Source organism: Heterodontus francisci, chromosome 20, assembly GCF_036365525.1.
Source record: "Heterodontus francisci isolate sHetFra1 chromosome 20, sHetFra1.hap1, whole genome shotgun sequence".
Taxonomy (NCBI): Eukaryota; Metazoa; Chordata; class Chondrichthyes; order Heterodontiformes; family Heterodontidae; genus Heterodontus; species Heterodontus francisci.
Window position 1 is genome coordinate 40,211,619 of NC_090390.1, and position 17,683 is coordinate 40,229,301.

The window sequence follows — 17,683 nt, forward strand, 5'->3', positions numbered from 1 at the left end:
CGCAACAGGACATAGATAGGCAAGCAGAATGGGCAGACAAGTGACAGGTGGAATGTAATACAGACAAGTATGAGCTGATGGAATAGGGTGAGGCAATATAGACTTAATGGCACAGTTCTAAAGAGTGTGCAGGAACAGAGGGATCTGGGGATGCATGTGTATTGATCTTTGAAGATGACAAGACATTGAGAGAGTGGTTAGCCAAGAAAATGAAATCTTGGGCTTCATAAATAGATGGATAGAGTACAAAAGCAGGAAAGTTATGCTGAACCTTTATAAAGCTCTGATAAGTTCTGGTCACCACACTTTAGGAAAGATGTGAGGGTTCTTGAGGGGGTGCAGAGGAGATTTGCCAGAATGGATCCAGGCATTGGGGATTTTATTTACAAGGTTAGGTAGGAAAAGCTGGGGTTGTTCTCCTTAGAGCAAAGGAGATTGAGGGGATATTTGATAGAGGTCTTGACGGGAGATTTAATAGAGGTGTATGAGATTATGACAGGCTTAGATAAGTTAGACAAAGAAAAACTGTTTCCAATAACTGATGGTACAAGGATTAGGGGACACAGATTTAAGGTTTTGGGCAGGAAATGCAGGGGAAATGTGAGGAAGAATTTTTTTTACACAGTGAGTGGTAATGACCTGGAACTCGCTGCCACGAGGGTGGTGGAAGCGGAGACAATCAATGGGGATCGAGCAGAGCAGTGGGACTGACTGGATTGTTCTGCAGAGAGCTGAAGGACTTGATGGGCTGAATGGCCTCCTTCTATGTTGTACATGACCCTATAACGCTACTCTATGACTTATAATCTTTTGCCCTCAGGCTTTAGTGATTTTTATCTTTACAATAGTGCCAGCTAATTCATCTTGATTAATGGTGGGGACAGTAACTCTCTCAAGTCATTTCGCAGATATATCTGTACAGTTTCAAGCAAATATTCAAAAAGATTGAACAGAAACAGATATTAAAAAGTTAATGTTAATCATTTAATACAGGCCTGAAATTCCTGAGGCCTTTCCAGTGCACTCCCAGCCTCATTAAAGCACACTTCATTGGGTTACCCATTAAATATATTAAACTCTACACTCTCAGTCAATAATCGTGATTTCTTGGACCATTCCTTTCACATTAATCAAGTGTGACCCACCTGGGCACTGGTGGTGAAACTTCCTAAAAAAAAACAAAAAGTACTTTCAAATCAAATGATGTTATGAATGTAATTACAGCAATATTTTATTGGTACACAATTTACATAATACAAAGTTTGGATTATGGATAAATGCAAATTGCTGCGTGTAGCTTTCAATAAGATGATTAAGGAGCCAATTTTAGTATCTAATATTCCCCCTCATTATGGGCACAAATGGAGCACACTGGGAAGGAGTTCCACTGATCATAAGCTAATCTTCCTTTTGCTCTATTGTTCAGAGGGAACTCATCTGAAGCAGGGGAAGCTTTGTTCTTGTGTGTTATAGACAGCAGGGAGAGAAGAGCACCACTTCAGATACTGCAAGTTACCACGTGTCTAGCATACCCAGAGAAGCTGGAGGGAAGGGAACCTCAGACAGTGCTTCTAGCAGGTGGTCTTTAAAAGACCCACAGATGTTTAAGGTGAGTGGTTAGAGGCTTTTTCTAGGACCTTGGTGGTTATTCTGTTTTTGAATATATTTGGGGTCAGCATTTAGGCTTTTATAAGTCTTTCCTAAGTAGTTATTTATTTTTTGCCTCTAGCCCCCTTTATGGGCACTAGTGGGTTAGACAATGGCTGATGTGTTCAGAGAAAGATGACGACCTAGGAAGGATGCCTGGTAGGTCAGGCTGCCTGTCAGCACCTAGAACCTGGCATCTGCAGAGAAACCACTTCAATGTGGGACATTATGGCAGCTGCTTGTCTTTCCAAAAGGAACATATCCCTTAGTGGCATCACTATAGGACAATGAATGCCCGACTAACGGTTAAGCTGAAAGGTTGTGCAAAGGCACCCCAATCACAGCACGTCATGCTGTAAGTGGCACTGCATTAAGGAAGACATCCCAGGAAGAGCAAGGGGCAACGTTGTCTGGTAAGTGCCCCCAATCATTTCCTGGGAACGGCCAGCAGGAACTGCCTTCTCGGGTCTAGGATAGCAGAGAGCTGGATGAATATCTATTATCTGCTGCCAGCATCCTTGCAGTGACCTTGCAGCATCTGCCTAGTACAGGAGTGATATAGTAGCTGACCTAAGGGGATAATACCATGCAGCAGCACACAGAGGGAACCCTCCTAGAAAGCAACACATACACAGCACCATCTCCATTTCAGCAGCAATCAATGACAGGCTCGGGTACTGGTCTGTCTGAAGACTTACCTCTGCACCTTTGCATACCACGTTAATCCCCTGATCCTTCACATCGATCAGCAGTGACTGTTGGTCGATTTTGGCCTTTTAAGACTCCCAAAGCCTGCTGAAGCTTTGTCCCAACATTGTTACACTCGCCTTTAAATTTTACTTGGTCATAATTCTCCTCTTCTAAAGTATGGATTTACGTTTATATATTTACTACCATATCTATAAATTATAAATATAGATTTAGATACATGGAGTTAAGTTGCTGATCAGTCATGATCTCATCGAATGAGGGAACAGGCTTGAGGGGCTAAATGGTCTATTCCTGTTCCTATGTTCCCATGAGTTTGCACCTAGATTATCATTTTTGCTAAGATCGGCGGATAGTGTGCCATTTGCACTTGACTCTTTAGGTGGAATTAACACCAGTTCAAATCTATTTAGAAAGACATACCAAAGGTGTCAAATAACAACTGAAGTTTCAGGAACTTACATTTTTCCTACAGTTTAAAGCAACATGTTCATAATATTAGTTTAGTCTGAAATATTTAGATCTGATGGATCAAAAACTTACCTCTGTATCTGGAACTTCATACACATCTGTGTGGGGGAGATATAACGTGGTATATATAGACATTAAAAGAAAATAAATTGACATGCTTCCATGAAAAAATAACTATTTCTTAATTTTATTTATTGGTACATTGGTTTTGCGTTTATGAATCAAATTACACGATTCAAATTCTGATTCATGCCATCTAGCAGGGATGGAGTTGGGGAGTTCAATTTTTTTTAAACCAAAGATCTGTTGGGTACACAATTAAACCTTAAATTATAGAAAAAGAGATATAAAATTCAGAAAGCAATCTCTGAGCCACATTTGGCTGTCAAATATTACCTTGCAGCCTATGAATGGAGTGGGTAGGAAGAAGGCGTGTCCTAAATGTTACGATGGATTTTCATTTACATTGATTGGTGTTCCCCAGGCACAATTAAAGAGAAAATGGGGTGGAGACATCAGGGTCCCTACGCCAGGATTTACTAGGCTTCTCCAAGATACAGGAATAGGTCTGTGTCTCTATTAGGTACAGGCCCAGTCTGAGGATTTTCATGAGCGGAATTTTAATGCATGTTCCTAGCCTCGTGCCTCATGCTTTCTTTGCTGGAAGGAAGCTGGTACATTGGCCTGTTCTGGGGCCCTCATGGACCAGAGGTTCTGTGGCTGTCCAGAAAGCAGGACAAAGGCTTTTCAGGTAGGTAAGAAATTTCCTTTTAAATTTCCCCTCCTGCCAGCAAGATTTAAAAACCTCAAGGCTATCTGACTGCTGCTCTTCAGTAACAACTAGAAGGTCCTAGGGATGGAAGTAAAGAAAGCAGCTGTAGGTCTCTTGGGTCTAGTGCTGCACCTGTGTTTTCAGGCATCAGGGAATGGGGCTGCACCACGAGTTCATCTGTTCCAGCAAATAACCTGGAGCAGGAATATGTCCTCAAGTACGCAGTACACCAAGGAAAAAAAATGGACCCTTTATGTCTCAGTTGGGAATGGCTATCCAAGTATGTTTTTCAGCATGTACTCAATTCAAATATTATGAAGACCATGGCTAAACTAATATCTAAATAAATGTTGAAACTAGTAACTACATTATAGCTGAAAGTACATTTTCCAATTCTAACTTCAATACAGTGCTTCCATTACATCAAATGATGCTTCCAAGTACCACTAGTGAAGCTGTTATACTGAAGACTGGTTAATTTAGGATATAATTGAATGTTCAGCAAAGATTCTCAAAATAAGCTGCTATCATTAGGCACCAAGTCAGTTAGAATTAAATATATAGAAATAATTGTTGGTGCAATATTAGACACTTTTAAGAGATTGTTTTTGCATCATGTGCAATTGTTTCTATACCACAGAAGAATAATTTATTAAAAAACAATAGCTGGATGGTAGTTAAAGGGACATCAGTCAGTTCAGGGATTAATATCTTCTAAGTTGAGAATACAGTTTAGCCAGTTTCTGAACGCTAGCAGAACCCCATGATTGAGTTATCATAGGATGGTTACATCACAGAAGGAGACCATTCAGCCTGTTGGGTCTATGCCAGCTCTCTGCAAGAGCACTCAGCTAATCCCACTTCCCCATCCTATCCCTGTAGCCCCACAAATTTTTGAACATTTTTATCAAATCTCCTCTCAACCTTCTATTCTCCAATGTATCCATGTAACTGAAGTCCCTCATGCTGGAACTATTCTCATAAATCTTTTCTGCACCCTCTCTAAAGCCTTCACATCCTTCCTAAAATGTGGTGCCCAGAATTGGACACAATACTGTAGTTGAGGCTGAACCATAGTTTTATAACGGTTCATCATAACTTCCTTGCCTTTGTACTCTACGCTTGTCCCATATGCCTTTTTAGCCACTTTCTCAACCTGCCCTGCCACCTTCAACAATTTCTGCACATATACCCCCAAGTTTCTCTGTTTCTGCACTCTATTTAGAATTACATCTTTTTTAATATTGTCTCTCCTTGTTCTTCCTAACAAAATTTACCATTTCACACTTCTCTGCATTAAATTTCAACTGCCACTTGTCTGACCATTCCACCAGCCTATGTCTTCTTGAAGTCTGTCACTATTTTTTTAATTATTCGTTCATGGGATGTGGGCGTCGCTGGCTAAGCCAGCATTTGTTGCCCATCATTAATTGCCCTCGAGAAGGTGGTGGTCAGCTGCCTTCTGGAACTGCTGCAGTCCATGTGGGGTAGGTACACCCACAGTGCTGTTAGGAAGGGAATTCCAAGATTTTGACCCAGCAACAGTGAAGGAACGGTGATATAATTCCAAGTCAAGATGGTGTGAGACTTGGAGGGGAACTTTCAGGTGGTGGCGTTCCCATGCATTTGCTGCCCTTGTCCTTCTAGTTGGTAGAGGTCGAACGTTTGGAAGGTGCTGTTGAAGGAACCTTGGTGCATTGCTGCAGTGCATCTTGTAGATGGTACACACTGCTGCCACTGTGCATCGGTGGTGGAGGGAGTGAATGTTTGTGGATGAGGTGCCAATCAAGCGGGCTGCTTTGTCCTGGATGGTGTTGAGCCTTCTTGAGTGTTGTTGGAGCTGCACCCATCCAGGCAAGTGGAGAGTATTCCATCACACTCCAGACTATCCTCCTCATAGTTCATAATACTTCCAAGTTTTGTGTCATCTACAAATTTTGAAATGTGTCCTGTACTCCCAAGTTTAGGTCATTAATATATTTCAAGAAAAGCAGTGGATCTAGCACTGACCTCTGGGGAACTGTCCTGCATACCTTCCTTCATTCTGAAAAACAGCCGCTCAACACTACGCTCTTTCCTGTCACTCAGTCAACTTTACATCCATCCTGCCACTTTCCCTTTTATTGCATGGGCTTTAACTTTGCTGGCAAGTCTACTATGTGGCATTTTATCAAGCGCCTTTTGGAAGTCCAAGTACACCACATCAACTGCATTACCCTCATCAACCCTTTCTGTTACCTCATCCCTTAATTAATTTGCCCTTGTCCAAGTGACCATTAATGTTGTCATGGAATATCATCTCTGAAAGCTTGCCCACCACTGACGTTAAACTGACTGATCTATAGTTGCTGGGTTTACCCTTACATTCTTTTTTGAACATTTGCAATTCTCCAATCCTTTGACACCACCCCGTATCGAAGGAGGATTGGAAGATTATAGCTAGCACCACCGTAATTTCCACCCTTACTTCCCTCAGCATCCTCGGATGCATCCCATTTGTCCTGGTGACTTATCAATGTTAATTACAGCCAGCCTTTCTAGTACCTCCTCTTTATCAATTTTTAGCCCATCCAGTATCTCAACTACCTCCTCTTTCACCACGACTTTGGCAGCAGCTTCCTCTTTGGTAAAGACAGATGCAAAGTATTCATTTAGTACCTCAGCCATGCCCTCTCCCGCCATGCGAAGATCTCCTTTTTGGTCCCTAATTAGCCCCACCCCTCCTCTTACTACTTTTTTACTATTTAAATGCCTATAGAAGACTTCTGAATTTCCTTTCACATTAGCTCCCAGTCTCTTCTCATACTCTTCCTTTGCCTCTCAAAGTTCTGTCTTTCTCCTCATGGAAATATACCTCAACCAAACCTGAACCATCTCCTCTTTAAAGGCAGCTCATTGTTCCATTAGAATTTTGCCTGTCAATCTTTGATTCCTGGGACAGATCTGTTCTCTAGATTGCTCCTGGTCTTTTCCTTGTCTAACCTAAACCTTGTGATACTATGATCACTATTCCCTAAAAGTTCCCTGGCTGACACTTAATCCACTTGACCCACCTCATTCTCCAGAAGCAGATCCAGCAATGCCTCCTTCCTCGTTGGGCTGGAAACATACTGAACACACTTCAAAAACTCTTTCCCCTACCCACCCCCCTTTACACTATTACTATCCCAGTCTATATTAGGATAACTGAAGTCCCCATTACCACTACGCTATTGTTTTTGCACCTCTCTGTAACTTCCCTGAAAATTTGCTTCTCTATATCTTTCCTACTAGTTGGTGGCCTATAGAATATACCCAGTAGTGTAATGGTACCTCTACACTCTTAAACTTGCTGTCAGCTATTAACTTTATATATCAAAAGTTCAATTCTAAAAATATATTTGTTTTCTATTTTTCTTACCATGATTCTCTGGGCTTTCTGTGTGTAGTTGTGCTGCAGAGGCAGCTTGACCTGGATGAAAAGATAATGAAATGACATTAAACCTAAAGATGCATGATTCACATAATAGAGACTGCAGCATTGTCTTCTCCCAGCAACAGACTACCAGTATCAGTATATAGACAGCTGGAGATCTTAGCACAGCCATGCTGTATTTTCTTTACTCAAGCAGGATCTGAATTATTTTATTTTTAACTTATTTCACTGATGCTTCCCATGCACCAATGTCATTCACTCATGACACATATTTAAACATAATGCTCATTGCACACTTACAAATAAAACAGTCATGATGATATTTCAGAACGCGAACATTTTGGATTTACGGAATCACGCTTTGCTATTAACAGCAATTCCAATGGCTGCTATAAGCTTTTACAATATTTCTGCTGTTAAAACATACAATTATTGAGCTGGAGTTTTCACCCCAACCCGCACCTCCTCCTCCTTGATTTCTTGGCAGATCTGTAGTGGGAGAGGGCAGAAAATTGCTGAAGGACATGTTCTCTCTATGTTCTTGCCTTGCTATGTGTTCATTCCCATTTCCCTGCACCCCTGGCAAATATGTTTGTCCACATTTGGGCAGGTAAGGTGGAATTAAATGAAAATTAAGGAAATACTTTCTCCAAAACATTATTGTCCCTTTACATTACAGCTAAATTGAATGCAAGGGATGAATGTTAGTCCAAGCTGTTCCAAAAGCAGTGATGTAGGACTAAAGATATATATTTTTTTACTTTTTAAAAGCTGCAGGGAACTGTACAATCACTGTTGGAGTGATGGATGACATTGGCCCAAAAGGTTGGTCTAAATTAAACAAAACTGTTGCAATTTTCCAGATAGGATGAAGACAGTCTACACCCTATGTTCTAGGTCTGCTGCAACAAAACTCTGCTCTCATTTTGATGGGAATCCCTGGCAGAGGAGTGGGATCCTGCCTCCAATTTTCAAATGACCCTGATGCTGCCACATTAGCTCTGTAATTTGAACTGCATCTCATAATTTATAATTGATTCCTGGTAAGAAAATGTTTGAATACCTGGACCTTGAAAATATCTTGCTTTGGGACTTGAGGATAAGCCTGATGGTTTGGCTGCTCTGTTCACCACAGGAGCTATAAGACATAAAATGTTTTATGAGTAGCTATACAGTTAAGAAAGCTTTATATTCAAATGTACCATAATACTTCGGCATACAATAATAGATTTTACAAATTTGCACTCCCAGCGCAGAGCTTTATGCTCCAGGAGCACAGATCAGGAAGTGGGCGTGGTTGTAGGTGAGACTCACCAGATTTCTATTAATTTTAATGGACCAGAAATGCCCACTGAACGGTGTGCCCCAATTCTCAAAATATTCTTCCGTTAAAGAGAGATAGAACTTGGATAAACATAAGGCCTTGAAGTTTGCACTCAGATGTGCTGGCTTTATTGATGCAATTCACCTGAAAATTAGGTTTTAGTGTAACTCAGGTTTCCGTGATCTTTTGCACTAGTTTAAAAATCACACTGGAAGCTGGCTATGACACAGGATGAATTAATCACCATTAGAGTTTCCACTAATTGTGTTCTTTTGCAGGCCACTGAGGAGCCTCTAAAAAGTAAGCTTTTTTGGGGCACAAGGACACTACTAGGCATGTTTTAAAAGCATTTGAATACATTTTTTAATTTACTAAGAAACTGACTATTGCACACCAGTAGAACGAGCAAATTGTTATATAGTTTTTGAAGTCATTTTCAGTTATTTAAATAAAAGCAAAATACTGCAGATGCTGCAAATCTGAAATTAAAACAGAAAGTGCTGGAAATACACAGCAAGTCTGGCAGCATCTGTGGAGAGAAAAAGAGTGTTAACGTTTCAGGTCTGTGACCTTTCATCAGGTTCTGCCAGACCTGCTGAGTATTTCCAGCACTATTTCAGTTAATTAAAATTGGGATACTCACAATCAGTAGACTGGACACTCATATTCAGCTGCATTAATCAAACTGCACCAAGTTACCACTCTTAAAAATTATGTTCTAAAATGTCACCTGATTGCACTGGTTCGTGGCAGATTTTTTTGTTCAGTGATTTGGTCACATGTATGTTAATTATGGAATTTATTCCAATTAATGAGATAACATCCATTTATCATTGATTTTTGGGTTGCAAAGTCATTTCAGAATTGATTTTTACGATTATATTCTGTCAGGTAACAACTGCACTGGATAATTGCCAAATTGGTTTAAAGGAAGATATGAAAAATATAGGCAATTAGTCTGTTATCTCCCTTAGGTTTTGTTTTATAAGATTTACAAATTATTTTTGTTGTTTGTTTTAGTTTTAGAGATACAGCACTGAAACAGGCCCTTCGGCCCACCGAGTCTGTGCCGACCATCAACCACCCACTTATACTAATCCTACACTAATCCCATATCCCTACCACATCCCCACCTGTCCCTATATTTCCCTACCACTGACCTATACTAGGGGCAATTTATAATGGCCAATTAACCTATCAACCTGCAAGTCTTTGGCCTGTGGGAGGAAACCGGAGCACCCGGAGGAAACCCACGCAGACACAGGGAGAACTTGCAAACTCCACACAGGCAGTAGCCAGAATTGAACCCGGGTCGCTGGAGCTGTGAGGCTGCAGTGCTAACCACTGAGCCACTGTGCCGCCCCTCTGTTGCGTTTCCTCTTTCTTGACGTAAACACACCCAATACACAGACAGGATCGGTGAATCTAATAGGTGGGTCCTTTTACTGAAGATACTAACTTACATACAGCATTACCGGGAAGGTAGTTTTACATGTCTTGTTCCTATGGCTGCTTGCAGCAAGTGCTTAGAGATCACATGGGTTGGTACATTACATCCTGTCTGGTGACGGACAGCTGTTTCAGATACAGCCCTTAAAGCAATACCACATCAGCCTTTTATCCAAATTAAAAATGTGTCATAAAATAAATCAGAGCTATTTACAATATAGCGAGTGAGAAAGCTATTAAATGTTATGATCGGAACTATTTATAATCCAGTGGGTGAAAAGGTATTAAATGTTTAAAATATACAGCAACAAATTTACATGTCTCCAAAACATATTGGAGGTCTAATGACACGTCCTGACCTGATTACTTTAAGTTTAGTTTGTGGTCACTGTAGTCTCACAGTTTTGACTGTTGGTGGGAATGTAGGGTTTGGGTTGCATCTTTCAGTTTCTCTTGCCTGTCAAGCAATTCTTCTCTGCTTGACATAAGTGGTTACTGCTGATTTGGTTCTGTGTTTCAAGTTCCAACATCCTTTATTTAACTTCTTTCAGTTCAGCATGCACTTCAGCTCCTCTAAGGCACACTCTCATCAGTTCATCCTATAGCTTGCTTACAACATTCCTCTGTGGTGAGTCTTTCCACTTGCCAGATGTTTTAGTCAGATGACACTGCCAATGATTCTCCAAAACTTTAACTTGCTGACAAAATTCTTTCAGACCCATTAGCGCGTCTGCTTCTCTCAGTTTTGCCCCTATAAGCTCCTCTTTCACGCTGGCCACATTATTCTCTTCGAGTAAAAAAGAGTTTCTCCTTTCTGTATCCAAGACTTTGTCCCGTACCTCTTTAAGAACACATTGTGATTCTGGTTCTCTTAATTCGAGCTCCTCAGGGTAGTGTCTTAGGCCCAACCATCTTCAGCTGCTTCATCAATGACCTTCCCTCCATCATAAGGTCAGAAGTGGGGATGTTCGCGAATGATTGCACAACATTCAGTACCATTTGTGACTCCCCAGATATTGAAGCAGCCCGTGTCCAGATGCAGCAAGACCTGGACAACCTCCAGGCTTGGGCTAATAAATGGCAAATAACATTTGCGCCACACAAGTGCCAGGCAATGACCATCTCAAACAAGCGAATCTAACCATCTCCCCTTGATGTTTAATGGCATTACCATCGCTGAATCCCCCACCATCAACATCCTGGGAGGCTTACCATTGACCAGAAACTGAACTGGACCAGTCACATAAATACTGTGGCTACAAGAGCAAGTCAGAGGCTGGGAATTCTGTGGCGAGCAACTCCCCTCCCGATTCCCCAGTGCCTATCCACCATCTACAAGGCACAAGTCAAGAGTGTGATGGAATACTCTCCACTTGCCTGGATGGTTGCAGCTCCAACAACACTCAAGAAGCTCGACACCATCCAGCACAAAGCAGCCCGCTTGATTGGCACCTCATCACAACCTTCAACATTCACTCCCTGCACCACAGACGCACAGTGACAGCAGTGTGTACCATCTACAAGATGGCACTGCAGCAACACGCCAAGGCTCCTTCGACAGCACCTTCCAAACCTGTACCACCTGGAAGTAGAAGGGCAGAAAATGCATGGTAACGCCACTGCCTGCAAGTTCACCTCCAAGCCACTCACCATCCTGACTTGGAACTACGTCGCTGTTCCTTCATTGTGACTGGGTCAAAATCCTAGAACTCCCTTCCGAACAGCACTGTTGGTGTACCTACACCCCAAGCGCTGCAGCAGTTCAAGGCAGCAGCTCATCATCACCTTGCCAAGGGCAATTAGGGATGGGCAATAAATGCTGGCTTGCCAATGATGCCCACATCCCATGAAGGAATAAAAAAGTCCTTACCAATATGAACTCACTCTCCAATTGCAGAACAAAATCCTCATTGTAGTGTGGGTTGCATTTATGCTGTATCTCTAGATCAGCAATTCTCTGTTGTAGTTCAACCACAGCTGCTATTCTACTGCTTCTCCAAGTTTCAGTGCCATCACATCATCTTTATTCTTCCTGTCCATTTCAGCTATTTTTTGTTTTGTTTCATTTAATTGAGAGAGTAGCCCCTTATTCTGGGCTGAGATATTATACCTTCTTGCATAGGCCATTGCACTCCTCCTCGTTCATTAGCTCAGTTTCCAGTTGGACCCGACAATGCCTTCTTGGATTGTCTGGATTTTGAGTTTGTCGTACAGCTCCTGCAGTGCCTGCTCCTGCTCATCACAGATTGTCTGCAGTTACCCTTGTGGTCTGCTGTCCGCGCCACTATTATGTCGATGCCGTGAATTGTGCCAATGTCAAGTCTCTGCATGCCAGCAGGCCTGCAAATTGATGGACCTTGTGTGTCCACAATATTAAAAACTTTGGGGCGACCAGGGAGAGTTATATCTGCATTCGAGGGTAATGGATCCCAAAGGCGGAATCGCTGAACCATTGTACGCTGTGAGCCTGGCGGTGGTCGGTTGAGCCATAGTTTGCCATTGCTGTGGATACATATTCATGATATAGAGTGGTAGAATATGGAGGCTCGCACCTGTGTCAATCTCGGTCCAGAGTGTGTTTTTGCGGGCAAATAATCTGGATGGTAACAAAGGCTTCCGAAGATCCCACTGAGCCAATACACTCTGTGAGGTTGACACTATGAAACGCCTGCTCTCTTTGTGTGTCAATGCCTTGGTCACACTCACCTTCAAACCTTTTGGTCTGGCTGGTTATCTTGTATATTTTTTGCCTTTGATATTTGGACTGTTCCCTCTGTCTGCTGGGATGACGTACTTGTGCCTCCAACTGCGGCTTGACTTGTTGTGCCTTAGGTTTCGTGCATTGGTGCTTCCAGTGCCCTCTGTTGCCACATGCTTTGCAAATATCTTGGAAGACTGGACAATATCTTGGTGAATGTGTGAGGCCATACCGTCTACCTGGCTTGCCACGTTTGGTTATGCTGGCAACAGTGCCCATAATAGATGAAATGCACAGGGCTTGTAGGCTCTGCCTGCCCATAAGGATGGCTTTGAATTTACGACCGCTTTTAAACAAGGTGTCTAAACTGTAGCCTTTGGGTTTGTCAAGGTGGTCTTTTTGGAATGCTTCAATGGAGGTGGAAGCTATCACAAGCTCAATAATCCTGTCAGCTAGCTCAGCCTCAGAAAAATCACAATCATGCTCCTTATCACTACATCGGCTCATGAATTGGTCTATTGTCTCCTTTGGCTGCTGCTGGAAAGACATAAACTTGAGACAGTGTATTCTGAAATTGAGTTTGACTTTCAACTGGTTCTTCCAAAGTGGTGCATATCTTACTCGGGTCTTTTAAGTCATCCTCCAAAAGACCGGATGTATTTAACCTGTGAAGGCCTTCAGTACAGGCTTTCTTTGTAGGCAAAATAAAAACTGCCTTGCTGCTGTGAAAAAAAAAATCACTGCAGCGGCTGAAAAGCTTGCTGCCATTTTGAAAAGAAAAAAAAAAATCACTGCCTGCAATGCTACTGGCTGCCACAGTGGAGCAGTAGAGAGAAAAGCAGTCCGAGCGTGGTGCCAGTTCCAGGCTCACAAGCTGCGTTGAGGTGCCGGCCATGACGGGCAACTTCAGAGCGAAAAGAAACGCAGCTATCACTTGGGCCGCATGCTTTCTTTAAACCCTGCCCACGAAGGGTAATTTTGGCGCAAAGAAAAAATTTCGGCTGTCTCCCAGACAGTGTGCAATCCTTAGGCCCCACCCATGAGAAACAATTTCGGCAATAAAGGGCTCTCCTAATGGCGGTGGCGAAAAAATTAGTTTTTGTTTTTTCTTTTTAGCTCTCCTGATATGTGAAATGCTCAGTAATGGAGCTGAATTTTTTTTTAAATATATGGTTCGCCTGAGACCTTCAGGAGAAAATGGAAAATGGCTACGGATGTCTTCTGGCCTTCTCAAATGTCTGGAATCTCCTGCCTGGCTGTGTCATGATAGATCAATTCCCCCGCCCCCTCCCCCAAACTCCTGATCTGATGGCCCATCAGCGATAATGATGAACGCCAACACTAACGCAGAGCCACTTACACAGACTTCCACGCTGCCGCAAAGATCGCAGGCGAACCTGATGAGCTTGCAAACCTTCACACCGGAGCTTCTGTAGTGAGTGGATGGGTTCAGCTTTGCAGGATCTGCAGAAACTTGAAGTATCTTCAACAACCCACCAGCTGCCACCATATTGCATTTCCTCTTTCTTGATGCAATCAATCACACAGACAAGACTGGTGACTCTAAAAGATGGATTCTTTTATTTAAGATACTAACTTATATACAGCAATACTGGGAAGGTAGTTTAACACGTTTTGTTCCTGTGGTTGCTTGCAGCAAGGGCTTAGAGATCACATGGATCTGTATATCACATCCTGTTTGGTGATGGACAGCCCTTAAAGCAATACCACAACACTTGCCACCTCCCATTCTGGGTTCCCTATGTCCACCACACCCCCAAGAGATTGTGCGGGTGACATTCTTCCAGGCTTCTACCGATGGCCACTCTATAACCACCCATTAGAAAATGAAGCTTTCCCTCTCTGTGATGAAGTGTCCAACTTTTTGCCAAACCTGCCCAGCAAGAGCTTTGACCAGAATTGTTCTGTGTTAAAAACTGCATGTCCTAATCTGCTTCCCTGCATTATACAAACTGGCTGCTCAGGCAGTTTTCTATCTAATAATTGCAATCATTATAAATGTGCTTCTTTTCAGCTTCTTGTACACAACAAATCGGGACTTGAACCAGGCTTTCCCTTGAAGGCAAATTAGCTGACAATTTGTCAGCTGACAAGAACTGCTTCAGAACTTACGTTTTAACACTGCAGTTGGAGCATTTTCCTCTGTCGGGTCAATGTATGCATCATCAGATTCATTATTCTCCACAGGAACAATGTAATCATCCTGGAATTAAATACAACATTTCAATAATATAGGAATATACAAATAGAAGAATACAAGATGACCAATCAGCTCACTCAGAGTTCTTTTATGATCCAAACATAATTTGTGCTCCAAACGCCAGTTTATGAACTTATTGCTGCTTCAAGAATTGAGGCAATTCCCTTCAAGTGAGGTTTATTTACGACAGGAAGTGGCAGTCCATATAACAAGTTGTTGGCTGTAAGCATGACTTATTCTTTGTGCTCATATCAAACACATGGATGTCTAAGTTTGTAATTATGTCGAAATGTTCTGCATGTACCTTTGTACTATCTGTACATATATTTATTTTAAAAATCCATATTTCCCCCTTAATCTTTATTTTCTAATGGGAATTTTAGATATAGTTTTTTTTCAGCACTTTTCATGATTCAATAAATCAAGGCAGAATCCTGGTGAATTGGGGGACCAGGTCCCAGTTTCATGACAATCTATTCCATCTCTCACAGAGGACTATTTTCCAGTAAAGAGGGTGGGCAGGGAAAAATCTTCTGCTAGCCCCTCCACATCAAGAGGAGTTTCCTGGGATACCCCAAAATTTCTGCTCAATTTGCCCATATAAGGCTTCAGTGGAACTCTCACCAGATAAAAGAGCCGGCATGGGTCCCCTTCACAACTTACGAAATGGCCGCAACCCTTTATCACGCAAAGGCAATCAATTCTAGCAGAGATTGATAACTTAAGTTTGTTACCTAAAACTTCCTTTGGAGATGATTAAATATTTTTATTTCAAATTTCCAGCCTCTGCAGTATTCTGCTTTTGTATTCAATATTTTTAATCCTTGGTTGCTTGGAAGGACTCAGGCTTCCACCAAAACAAACATAACTTTGAGATGTATATTTAGTGGGGAAAGGTATCTTTAAGAATCTAAATGCAGCAAGCCAGAACACCTGTTTGCGCACAGGGAATTGTTAATAGAATTCATATTTGGTAAGTGGTGGATGCTGTTAGCACAGCCATTCTGTAAGTTGCAGAGATGCAGGTTCTTCCAAAATCTTGATTTACAGCCACCCACTGCATGACCCTCACCACTAGTGAAGCCTTGTAATTTTGGTGTTATGGTCTATTTAAAAAGACGACTCCTCTTTTTAATTATGACCTTACCTCATCATCTTCCATTTTCCCAACTGTCTGCGGCTTTGGGGGCATCTTTCGTTGGGTTGGAACTGGCGATGATCGCGGTAGCATTGGAGGGGGCTTTGCGAAAGGGACTGCTGGTCGGTTTTCTGATCGGTTGTCTATGAAAATGATAAGGAGTCTTACTTTTCTAGATCCAGAAACAGCCACTGTCCCAGTTATGAACTAGTCAGCTTGCTTTTAAAGGTACTTCAGGTAATATATAAAGATAATTTTAGATAGAAATCTGTAATATATTAATGAGTGCTTCTACGAAGGAGAGAATACACTTACTGATTGACAAATCACATTCTTGTTTAACTTTGTTTAATGGGTAACTACTATTTCGGATGTTCTTCCAATGAGTTTTATATTTACGCTTGCATGGAAAATCAAATGACACAGGAATAATTAAAACAGAATGCCGCACTGACACTGTGGACTGGATTCTCCTCTACTGGCAGTTAAGTGATGAGGCTTCTGTCCGCCATTGTGAATCTGCTGCTAAATTACTCAAGATTCCTGGACTGGTCCCCATTAGTTATGGTGGGATAAGATGACACAGGCAAAACTGTGGCCTTTTGGTTTACCACCACTTCAAAGGAAGGGAATTTAGTGGTGTTTCAAATGCTGCAAATGATTTAACGGACACTTTTTAGGCAGGGAGCAGAACAGGACAACAATGAATAAGGGAAGAGCAGCATTGTTGCAGGTGGTGGTGGGGGGGGGGGGGGGGGCGGTGGTGGTGGAGGGGGCTGCTATCCCTGCAGTAGAAAGGGCTCACAGACTTAGTGATGTTTTGATGGATGTTCCTCTCGCAAAAATAAGATCCAGAAGAAAAAAATCTCCTGGGGACTGGAGGCAGGCAGTGGTCCAGACATGATGGAGGGAGGTGACAGAGACAGTGAGTGCATCCTCCACTATCCCATTAACTGCCACACACTGCACAAAGAAATTTGGCTAAGATAAGTGAAGGTCCAAAACTTTTGCCCCATCTTCACCAACTCCATCATTGCATCTTACCTGCCCCAACACCAGCCCAGGTGAACACACACACTTGAGAAGAAATGGTGAATCAGAAAGGTTTTCACTGAGTGATGCACTGAACACTAGTTAGCAGCTGGACCAGGGAATGGAAGAGGGGGAATACCATTTTTCCATGGAGGGTGTATAAATGATGGTCCTCAGCTGAAGAGCCTATGAACCCAATTCTTAGGGACCCAGTCTTCAAAAGCACCATGAGTTGGGTATAGATTTCATGTGCCCAAGTTTGGATTCGACAAAGAATGCAACACAAGCTAGTTTTACACAGATGATGAGATCGTTATTCAGGTGCCTTAGCAACAAGTTAGACACAACGGGCCGGATTTTATTGCGAAGTGGGTGTGGCTCCTGTTGGGGCCACGAGTGGCCGGCTGCACACGATCACACTTTGGCCGGCCAATTAAGGTAAATGAGGCGTGGGGGCTGTCCAATTAAGTCAATGCAGCAGCAGGTGCTGGAGCCATATTTAAAGGGCTGCCAGACATGTATTCAATGTCTGATCTGCAACTGCAAGGATTTCTTCAGCGGAGAGAGGCTACACAATGCTGGCAGAAGGAAGACTCTGGGTGGCCACATGCTTTAGTGATGCCTCCCTCCAGGTTCTCCAAAAGGGTGCAAGGGAAAGGCGGGAGGTCTTCTTCCCCAGAGGCGCAGGACAGCTGGACACCTGACGAAGCAAGCCTGGCTGCAGATAGCGGAGGTGGTCAGCAGCCATAGGGTCACCCCAAGGACCTGGATCCAGTGCTGCAAGTGGCTCAATGACCTAATCTGAACA

General features: G+C 42.5%; 1 protein-coding gene across 4 annotated transcripts in view; it reads right to left on the reverse strand.

Annotated features, from left to right (window-relative positions):
• blnk (B cell linker) overlaps positions 1-17,683 on the reverse strand; it is a 210,251-nt gene that overhangs the window by 52,724 nt on the left and 139,844 nt on the right. For all 4 annotated transcript variants that reach the window (XM_068052662.1, XM_068052661.1, XM_068052665.1 and 1 more), the window contains 6 exons: positions 15,853-15,986; positions 14,618-14,708; positions 8,077-8,151; positions 6,999-7,049; positions 2,899-2,924; positions 1,146-1,168 (listed from right to left, as the gene is read on the reverse strand). In XM_068052662.1, coding sequence (XP_067908763.1) covers positions 1,146-1,168; positions 2,899-2,924; positions 6,999-7,049; positions 8,077-8,151; positions 14,618-14,708; positions 15,853-15,986 — 400 coding nt within the window. The remainder of the gene's footprint in view (positions 1-1,145; positions 1,169-2,898; positions 2,925-6,998; positions 7,050-8,076; positions 8,152-14,617; positions 14,709-15,852; positions 15,987-17,683) is intronic.